This window comes from Oryza glaberrima, chromosome 4 (assembly GCF_000147395.1).
Source record: "Oryza glaberrima chromosome 4, OglaRS2, whole genome shotgun sequence".
Taxonomy (NCBI): domain Eukaryota; kingdom Viridiplantae; phylum Streptophyta; class Magnoliopsida; order Poales; family Poaceae; genus Oryza; species Oryza glaberrima.
The window spans coordinates 19,898,350-19,908,444 of NC_068329.1; the positions used below are offsets into that span (position 1 = coordinate 19,898,350).

At 51.4% G+C, this 10,095-nt stretch overlaps 2 protein-coding genes across 2 annotated transcripts; one reads left to right on the forward strand and one right to left on the reverse strand.

Moving 5' to 3' along the window:
* Window positions 1-5,827: 5,827 nt before the first annotated feature.
* Window positions 5,828-7,761, forward strand: LOC127771695 (ETHYLENE INSENSITIVE 3-like 5 protein). Its single transcript, XM_052297620.1, has one exon. It carries the CDS (start codon window positions 5,922-5,924, stop codon window positions 7,335-7,337), a length of 1,416 nt encoding a protein of 471 aa, XP_052153580.1. The 5' UTR covers window positions 5,828-5,921; the 3' UTR covers window positions 7,338-7,761.
* Window positions 7,762-7,896: 135 nt separating this feature from the next.
* Window positions 7,897-9,150, reverse strand: LOC127771696 (chlorophyll a-b binding protein CP24, chloroplastic). Its single transcript, XM_052297621.1, has 2 exons — window positions 8,867-9,150; window positions 7,897-8,762 (listed from the first exon to the last, which is right to left on the reverse strand). Exons 1-2 carry the CDS (start codon window positions 9,073-9,075, stop codon window positions 8,213-8,215), a joined length of 759 nt encoding a protein of 252 aa, XP_052153581.1. The 5' UTR covers window positions 9,076-9,150; the 3' UTR covers window positions 7,897-8,212.
* Window positions 9,151-10,095: the final 945 nt, after the last annotated feature.

The window sequence follows — 10,095 nt, forward strand, 5'->3', positions numbered from 1 at the left end:
ATCAACTGGCATGCTTACACACCCAAAGGCGAGTTTTGGACCTGCACTGGAGTTAAGCAGATCTCCAAGGCCTCGTGTTTTCTATCAACAATGTGATGAAAAAGTTGAAAGTTTGAAGAATTATTTTGGAACTAAACACGGCGTCAGTGGTCAGTGCTCCCGTCCCTACTCCCTACTAGGGATGGCAGTTTTGCCCATTTACCCGTTTACCCGCGGGTAAAAACCCTAATAGAGCTGGGTTTGTTCTCCATTTAGTACCCATGGTTATTTTTTTGGTCAAAACATGTACCCAACGGGCACACGGGCACGGGCATGGGTAGTCGCCCGTTTACCCGCGAAACCAACTGACATGTGGGCCCTCAGTCAACTTAGTATAAAAACCACCGTCTAAAATCTTTAGGGTTTCTCTCCCTCCGGCCTCCTCCCACTCCCACTCCGGTTTCTCTCCTATTTTGGGAGGGTTTTCCACGTTAAATCTCGTGTCTTTTGTGACTGATCTATTGTTCTTTATCGTTTGTTCGCCTATCGTTTCCTAACAAGTGGTATCAGAGCTGGTTCCCAGATTAGGGTTTCGCGATGGTGTCGATGAAGTATGATCTACCGCTGCTAGACTACAAGACGAGATTCTCGCTGTGGCAAGTCAAGATGCGGGCTGTTCTGGCGCAAACTTCGGATCTTGATGAGGCGCTGGAAAGCTTCGGGAAGAAGAAAACGACTGAGTGGACCGCTGAGGAGAAGCGGAAAGATCGTAAGGCTCTGTCGCTAATCCAACTTCATCTATCTAATGATATTTTGCAAGAAGTGTTGCAGGAAAAGACTGCTGCAGAACTTTGGCTCAAACTGGAATCGATCTGCATGTCTAAAGATCTAACCAGTAAGATGCATATCAAGATGAAGTTGTTCTCGCACAAGTTGCAGGAGAGTGGTTCTGTGTTGAACCACATATCGGTCTTCAAGGAGATCGTTGCTGACCTAGTGTCGATGGAGGTACATTTTGATGATGAAGATTTAGGTCTTTTACTGTTATGCTCACTGCCTAGTTCATATGCAAATTTTCGTGACACCATACTTTTAAGCCGTAATGAACTAACCCTAGCGGAAGTTTATGAGGCGCTCCAAAATAGGGAGAAGATGAAAGGTATGGTTCAGTCTGATGCGTCGTCCTCTAAGGGCGAAGCATTGCAGGTCAGAGGCAGATCTGAGCAGAGAACCTACAACGACAGCAATGATCGTGACAAGAGTCAGAGTAGAGGCCGTTCTAAATCCAGAGGTAAAAAGTTCTGTAAGTATTGCAAAAGGAAAAATCACTTCATTGAAAAATGTTGGAAGCTGCAGAATAAGGAGAAAAGGAAATCTGATGGTAAGGCCTCTGTTGTTACCAGTGCTGAAAACTCTGGTTCAGGAGATTGTCTTGTTGTTTTTGCTGGTTGTGTTGCTAGTCATGATGAATGGATACTTGATACTGCATGTTCGTTTCATATCTGCATTAACAGAGATTGGTTTAGTTCTTACAAGTCTGTGCAGAATGGAGATGTTGTGCGCATGGGAGATGATAACCCACGTGAGATCGTGGGCATTGGCTCCGTTCAGATCAAGACTCATGATGGCATGACACGCACGCTGAAAGATGTGAGACACATACCAGGGATGGCGAGAAATCTCATCTCTCTCAGCACACTTGATGCAGAAGGATACAAATACTCCGGTTCAGGTGGAGTTATAAAGGTATCGAAAGGTTCTCTTGTTTACATGATTGGTGATATGAATTCTGCAAACTTATATGTCCTTAGAGGAAGTACATTACATGGTTCTGTTACCGCTGCTGCTGTTACTAAAGACGAACCTAGTAAGACTAACCTGTGGCACATGCGTCTTGGACATATGAGTGAACTTGGTATGGCAGAATTGATGAAGAGGAACCTGCTGGATGGCTGCACTCAGGGTAACATGAAGTTCTGTGAGCACTGTGTTTTTGGTAAGCACAAGAGGGTAAAATTCAATACCTCAGTTCATCGCACCAAAGGTATACTTGATTATGTACATGCTGATTTGTGGGGGCCTTCTCGTAAGCCCTCTCTTGGTGGTGCTCGTTATATGCTTACCATTATTGATGATTACTCTAGAAAAGTGTGGCCCTATTTCCTGAAACATAAAGATGATACATTTGCTGCTTTTAAGGAGTGGAAAGTTATGATAGAAAGGCAAACTGAAAAGGAGGTAAAAGTACTTCGCACTGACAATGGTGGTGAATTTTGTTCGGATGCTTTTGATGATTACTGCAGGAAGGAAGGCATCGTTAGGCATCACACCATCCCGTACACTCCACAGCAGAATGGTGTAGCTGAGCGCATGAACAGAACCATCATCTCCAAGGCTCGTTGCATGCTGTCCAACGCTCGCATGAACAAGCGTTTTTGGGCAGAGGCTGCTAACACCGCCTGCTACTTGATCAACAGGTCGCCTTCTATCCCACTTAATAAGAAAACTCCCATTGAGGTATGGTCTGGTATGCCTGCTGATTATTCACAGTTGAGAGTTTTTGGATGTACTGCTTATGCTCATGTTGATAATGGAAAATTAGAGCCTAGAGCTATTAAGTGTCTCTTTCTAGGTTATGGTTCAGGAGTAAAAGGATATAAGTTATGGAATCCTGAAACTAACAAGACCTTCATGAGCAGGAGTGTTGTTTTCAATGAATCTGTTATGTTTAATGACAGCTTGCCCACAGATGTCATACCAGGTGGTTCAGATGAGGAGCAGCAATATGTTAGCGTGCAGGTGGAGCACGTGGATGATCAGGAAACTGAAATTGTTGGTAATGATGTTAATGATACTGTTCAGCACTCACCTCCTATCTTGCAGCCACAAGATGAACCCATTGCACATCGCAGAACAAAGAGGAGTTGTGGAGCTCCAGTCCGTCTTATTGAGGAATGTGATATGGTTTATTATGCTTTTAGTTATGCTGAACAGGTGGAGAATACTTTTGAGCCAGCCACATACACTGAAGCTGTTGTTTCTGGAGACCGTGAGAAGTGGATCTCAGCTATGCAGGAGGAGATGCAATCTCTTGAGAAGAATGGCACATGGGAGCTTGTGCACTTGCCAAAACAGAAGAAGCCTGTTCGTTGTAAATGGATCTTCAAGAGAAAGGAGGGTTTATCTCCTAGCGAGCCTCCGAGGTTTAAGGTAAGGTTAGTAGCAAAAGGTTTCAGTCAAATTGCTGGTGTTGATTATAATGATGTGTTCTCTCCAGTTGTAAAGCATAGTTCAATTCGCACATTCTTCAGTATTGTTGCTATGCATGATCTTGAGCTTGAGCAGTTAGATGTGAAGACAGCATTTTTACATGGAGAGCTTGAGGAGGAGATATACATGGACCAGCCAGAAGGGTTCATAGTACCTGGTAAGGAGGATTATGTTTGCAAGTTGAAAAGATCTTTGTATGGTTTGAAACAGTCTCCTCGTCAATGGTATAAAAGGTTTGATTCATTTATGTTGTCACATGGCTTTAAGAGGTCTGAATTTAATAGCTGTGTGTATATTAAATTTGTTAATGGATCACCTATATACTTGCTGTTATATGTTGATGATATGCTGATTGCTGCCAAGAGCAAGGAACAAATCACTACATTGAAGAAACAGTTGAGTAGTGAGTTTGATATGAAGGATCTTGGTGCTGCTAAGAAAATTCTAGGTATGGAAATAACTAGAGACAGAAATTCTGGTTTGTTATTTCTTAGTCAGCAAAGCTACATTAAGAAGGTTCTTCAGCGTTTTAACATGCATGATGCAAAGCCTGTTAGCACTCCTATTGCACCTCATTTTAAATTATCAGCTTTACAATGTGCTAGTACTGATGAGGATGTAGAATACATGTCTAGAGTTCCATATTCTAGTGCTGTTGGTTCTTTGATGTATGCCATGGTTTGCTCCCGGCCAGATTTATCTCATGCTATGAGTTTGGTTAGTAGATACATGGCTAATCCTGGTAAAGAACACTGGAAAGCTGTTCAGTGGATTTTCAGGTACCTCAGAGGCACAACTGATGCTTGCTTGAAGTTTGGCAGGACTGATAAGGGGCTTGTTGGATATGTGGATTCTGATTTTGCTGCAGATTTGGATAAGAGAAGGTCACTCACAGGTTATGTGTTTACCATTGGTAGTTGTGCTGTGAGTTGGAAGGCAACGTTGCAGCCTGTTGTTGCCCAGTCTACCACTGAAGCAGAATACATGGCTATTGCTGAAGCATGTAAAGAATCAGTTTGGCTGAAAGGATTGTTTGCTGAGCTTTGTGGAGTTGATTCTTGCATTAACTTGTTTTGTGACAGTCAAAGTGCTATATGCCTCACCAAAGATCAGATGTTTCATGAGAGGACAAAGCACATTGATATCAAGTACCATTATGTTCGCGATGTAGTCGCACAAGGTAAGCTAAAGGTATGCAAGATAAGTACTCATGATAATCCTGCTGATATGATGACAAAGCCTGTTCCTGTTGCTAAGTTTGAGCTTTGCTCAAGCTTAGTTGGTATAGTGGTTTAGCCCGAGAGGCTATTTGGCGCCGAAAGTGTTTTTTGTCTTTGTTGTGTTCAGGGTGAAGGATTGATTCATGTTACAAGAAGGAATTTGTCTCAAGGTGGAGTTTTGTTGAATTGTGATCCAAATTCATTTGCACTTAATAAAGGCCAGCTTCTGCCGTAGCGGATCATCATCCCTTTTAGGGTTCCACTATATATATACCTCTTGTAAGCCGCCGTGCAGAGATGTAACCTCACCTCAGATATAGTGAAGATATTTTGCTGGCTGGCGCCCGTGGTTTTTTCTCTCCTATTTTGGGAGGGTTTTCCACGTTAAATCTCGTGTCTTTTGTGATTGATCTATTGTTCTTTATCGTTTGTTCGCCTATCGTTTCCTAACAAGTCCCAGCCGCCTCCTAGCCTCGACTCCTACTCCCAGCCGCCTCGGTCTCCGCCGGCGCCCCCACTCCCGCCGCCAGCGCCCCCATTCCCGCCGCCGGCCGCCGGGCAGTCGTCGCTGTGAGGGGACGGGAGAGGACGGGAGGGGCTTTGCCTCACGGCCGCAGGAGGGGACGGGAGGGGCTTTGCCTCCGGGAGGGGCTTCACCTCTGCGCTGAGCACCCCTCCGCCCGGTCGTCCTCCATCCAGGCCCCCTCCGTTTGCGGCCGCCGTCGCTACTGCTTCCTGCCTCCACTGCGCCGAGCCGTGGAGGTCCCCCCCTCCCCCCGGTCGCCGCCGTCTCCGGTCGCCGCCGCCTCCGGTTCTCCGCAAGGTATTCCCCTTCTTTTCCCCTTCTATTCCCCTTCTCTCCTCTAGATCTAGGTATCTATTTTTTTCGATCTAGTCTCTCCTGATTTTGATCTATTATTTTTGATTTGATTGCTAGTGATTTGAACTAATGGCAACTCCAGCAAGCAGCAGCAAGCATACAAATACTCCGGCTTGTAATGAACTTGTAATGCTTGTATTGAACTTGGTACTATTGTACCATTTCTTTAAATTATTTAAATTGTGACATTGTCTTTGCTTGTGGGAATTATAGTTGAATTGATCTTGGACGGGTAAACGGGCATACCCGCGAGCACATGGCGCCCGCGGGCAACGGGTATGCCCGCGGACATAAATTACCTCGCGGGCACATGCATGGGTAGTTACTACCCGTGCCCGTCGTGCCCGACTGCCCTCCCTACTCCCTACACGTCCCTTCGGGCTGCAAGGCGCTGCGTGCCACAGCAAATCCACCTAAAGGCTACTTAAAGCCTTCTACTAGCTTCTTCCACATCCTTCGATCCGCCCGGCACGTCTGCACGACTGCACGTATAGTAAGCACGCAGCCTTTCCCGCCACCCTTCCGTGCCACCTTTTCCACGAGTTCGGCTTCACACAGCAAGTTCTCCTCTCATGGAAAGCCTCGCCTATCGACAGAAACAGAAACCTCCTGCTCTCGAGCCGCTGCCACGGCCAACCGCCGCCATGGACGACAAAGGCAAAGCCAAGGCTGCTGACGCCGCTGCTGCTGCCGAGGCGGCGCCGGAGCAGGAGGAGGAGTTCTTTAGTGACTCCGAGTCCGGGTCCGAGTCCATCGAGATCGCCGACCTCAAGAAGCGGATGTGGAAGGACCAGATGCTGCTCATGAAGCTCGAGGGTCGGTCGGGCCACGAAGGCGCCCTGGCGGCGCAGGACCACCGGGTCGTGAGGGGGGAGGAGGAGGCGGCGGCGGCGGCGGAGGAGCCGCCCGAGGCGCGGTACCGGCGGAAGGCGATGCTCCGGGCGCAGGACGGCGTGCTCCGCCACATGCTCAAGATGATGGAGGCCTGCAACGCCCGCGGGTTCGTGTACGGCATCGTGGACGAGTCGGGCGTGCCGGTGTCCGGCTCCTCCGACAGCCTCCGCGGGTGGTGGAAGGACGACGTCGCGTTCGACCGGGCGGGGCCGACGGCGCTGTCGGGCCGAGGCGGCCGGGGGAGCCCGCGGAGCCCCGCGGCGGCGGCGGCGGCGGCGGCGTCGTTCCTGCACGGGCTGCTCGACATCCAGGACAGCACGCTGGGGTCGCTGCTGTCGGCACTGATCCAGCACTGCGAGCCACCGCAGCGGAGCTTCCCGCTCGACCGCGGCCTGCCGCCGCCGTGGTGGCCGACCGGCGGCGAGGCGTGGTGGGGCCTGCAGGGCGAGGCGCAGGCCAGCCAGGGCCCGCCACCGTACCGGAAGCCGCACGACCTCAAGAAGGCGTGGAAGATCTCCCTGCTCAGCGCCGTCATCAAGCACCTGAGCCCGCGGTTCGACCAGATTCGCAAGCTCGTGTGGCAGTCCAAGCGGCTTCAGCACAAGATGAGCGCCAGGGACGCCGATACCTGGTCCCGCGTCATCACCCAGGAGGAGGCGCTCAGCCGCCACGCGCTGAGCTCCCTCCACATCACGCCGCTCGACGACGACGACGACGAACCCAACGAGGGGCCGACGCCGCGCGAGTCGCACGCCGACAAGCGCAAGCGCGAGGTCGGCGGCGGCGGCGGCGAGGAGATGCAGCTCTCTCTGCCGGCGGACATCGACGTCGTCCCGGAGGTGGACCGCAGCTCCATCGACGAGGTGATGAAGCTCTACTACAGCTGCCTGCAGGGGACCGACACCGACGGCGGCGGCGGCGAGCAGGGGAAGGACGTGGCGGCCGGAGCCTGCGGGGATGGGAGCGTCGCTCCGGAGACCGTGCATGTCGACGACGACGACATGCTGGAGGGTCTCCTCGGTGTCGCGCAAGTGGTGGACATGAGCGACTTCCCGGACAGTCCCATCTGGCACTGGGGGTCGAGCTCGGATTAGTGCCGGATAATCTGATATAGATAGGCGTGAAGTTTTGTTAATTATTTATGCCTGTTTAATTAGTTAATTGCGTTTTCTTCCATTTTGGATTGAAAAAATGACAGCTCCAAGCAGAGCAGAGGTATCTAGTTTGCACTAATTTGCAGAGTGGAATTTGGTACCGGCAGGTATTGGTATGGTGAGATTGGACATGTGATCTGCTCCTGTACTTGAAATCAGCTCATGTTAGGACCAAATGCCAGTATCGATGTTGTATCTGCTTCAAGGCAAATGTTGGCATTGAAGAAAGAGTGGCAAAGCACTCTGGGAGTTCTTCAGTTTGCAGAGAGAGTATTCTTCAGTTCTTACCATATGCTCCTACTTATCTTTGCCAGAGCTACTATAGCACGTTTTCTTCCTTCGGTGCAATGGAAGAAACAAAATACTATGGTCATTTCGAACCTCGAAGAGCGGATGAGATATTTCGTAGCAATGCGGCCTTCAGCTGATGCAATTCCGCCATGCAGGCAAGCGGCCAAACAGAGTGCACATGACAAAGAATGGCACGAACACCATGAGATCAATGAAATATCCTTGCTCATCCTGCAGCCTTAATTATATATATTACATATGGTACATACACTGGGAAGAAAAATAAAAAAAGAACTCCTTGATTAATTCCCCCATTTGGTTCACGCACACCACCCAACCCAAATGCGGCCACGAACACAACAAGATACATTTTGCTACTGCTCCTCCGACCTCCAATCGTTCGATCCGAGCCCATGCACGCGCCCGATCGATGCAACAGCTAGCGATCAAACACGAAGCGCGCATGCAAGCGAAACCCAACTCTGTGTGTCAGATCCATGGCGAGCGAGAGCGGGGTTGATTGCTCATAGGCCGAGGGCGCCGAGCGGCGTCTTGCCCTGGCCGGCCTCGAAGTAGAAGATGAGCATGGCGAGCATGGCGAGGCGGGCGTGCTTGATCTCGGCGAGCTTGAGCCGGTCGAGCTTGTCGGTGTCCGGGATGTAGACGCCGTCCCTGGTCTCGCCGCCGAGGCCGAGCGGGTCGAAGAACTTGCCGCCGGGGTAGCCCTGCTCGCCGGTGGCGTTGGAGAAGTTCTCGGCGGTGCGCGACCACGGCGTGGCCCACTCCACCGCCTGCGAGTCCGGGTTGAAGAAGTCGACCCACCGCTTGGACTCCACCCAGCCCATGAGCAGCAGCTGCGTCCCGAGGAGGGAGCCGAAGGAGAAGGGCGCGATGGCCTCCGGCTGCGCGCCGGCCTCGAACCACGGCACGCCGCTCCACGCCTGCCCGACGAAGATCCCCAGCACCGCCGCCATCGCCCACCGCCCATGGATCAGCTCCGCCTCCCTGTACCACTTGAGGAACGCCGGGTCCTTGCCCAGCCCCAGCGGGTCGAAGCCGAAGTCACCGGGGAGCCTGCCCGTTCCAAAACACGAGACGCGCTCGGGTTGTCAGCCAGCCAGACAGACAGAATGCAGCGGCGCGAGGAGGAGGAAGAGGAAAAGGGAAGAAGAACTTACGAGCCATCGAGCCACGGCGGGTTGATGAACTCGGCGTCGCTCTTGAAGGCCGGGATCCACGACTTCTTGGCGGACACGACGAGCGCGCGGCGCGGCGCGGGCTTGGCGCCGGCGACGCCGACGGCATTGGCGAGCGCGCGCTTCGCCCCGAGGAAGGGCGTCTTGAGCACGGCCGCGGACGCGGTGGCGGAGGTGGAGGCGAGCGCCATGGTCGTCGTCGTCGTAGGGGGGGCTCTCTCTTCCGGTGGCAGACGGTGTGATCGGAAGCGAGCAGGACGGTCACGGCAGGCGAGTTGATATTTAATCGTGGCGTCGCGGCGCGGGGCAGCCACAGGATGGGGAAATCCCCGGGGAGCTAGGGTGGATATGGCGCCGGCCAATGGGGAGCGCGCGCCATCGGATTTTGCCGCGCAGGTGGACGCCACGTGGACTATATCCTGCCCACGACGCTGCTTGTGATTTGTGGGAACGGGTCGATGGTGTGAGACCGCCCCGCAGTAAAATCCTGAGCGATTTGACAAGTACTCCAGTTCAGTTGCGTTCTTCTTTCATGTTGGACTCGATTTCTTTACGTGAAATTACCGCAAAACTGTTGTAAAAAAATACATTTGCCGGAAACGGCAGTTAAGGTTAAGGCCAATTGGAATGTAAGAATAAGAATTTCATGGTAATATTTTGCCAAAACAATTCATTTCCCACTTAAAACTGAGAAGCATTATCACTCTCCAAATGAACTGTTGCAGTATCGTCAGATATTTGCAGAGCTTGGCTCTGATCTGAACAATGATGCGCAACTGGTCAGTTTCACCGTGTGCACTTGACGCCCCCCAACTACAGCAGATGCTGCCAGACATAGAATGCAAACTTCAAACAATCAGATCAAAAGTGTTCGGCCCTTTGTTTACTTGTGATCCAAGTTCATTTGCACTTAATAAAGGCCAGCTTCTGTCGTAGCGGAGCGAAGGCTGAAGCTGGCCCATTGGGCCGTGCACCTGGGGACGCCCGGGGGTGGGGGGCGGAGCCCCCGCGGTACGGATCGTCATCCCTTTTAGGGTTCTACCATATATATACCTCTTATAAGCCGTCGTACGACGATGTAACCTCACCCCAGATATAGTGAAGATATTTTGCTGGCTGGCGCCTGTGGTTTTTTCTCTCCTGTTTTGGGAGGGTTTTCCACGTTAAATCTCGTGTCTTCTGTGATTGATCTATTGTTCTTTATCGTTTGT

Excerpts from the sequence above, each read along its gene's own strand:
- LOC127771695 (XM_052297620.1), top strand. The coding sequence starts at position 5,922 with ATGGAAAGCCTCGCCTATCGACAGAAACAGAAACCTCCTGCTCTCGAG.
- LOC127771696 (XM_052297621.1), bottom strand. The coding sequence starts at position 9,075 with ATGGCGCTCGCCTCCACCTCCGCCACCGCGTCCGCGGCCGTGCTCAAG. Across the intron at positions 8,763-8,866 it reads CCGCCGTGGCTCGATGGCTC|GCTCCCCGGTGACTTCGGCT; the intron begins GTAAGTTCTTCT and ends TGGAACGGGCAG.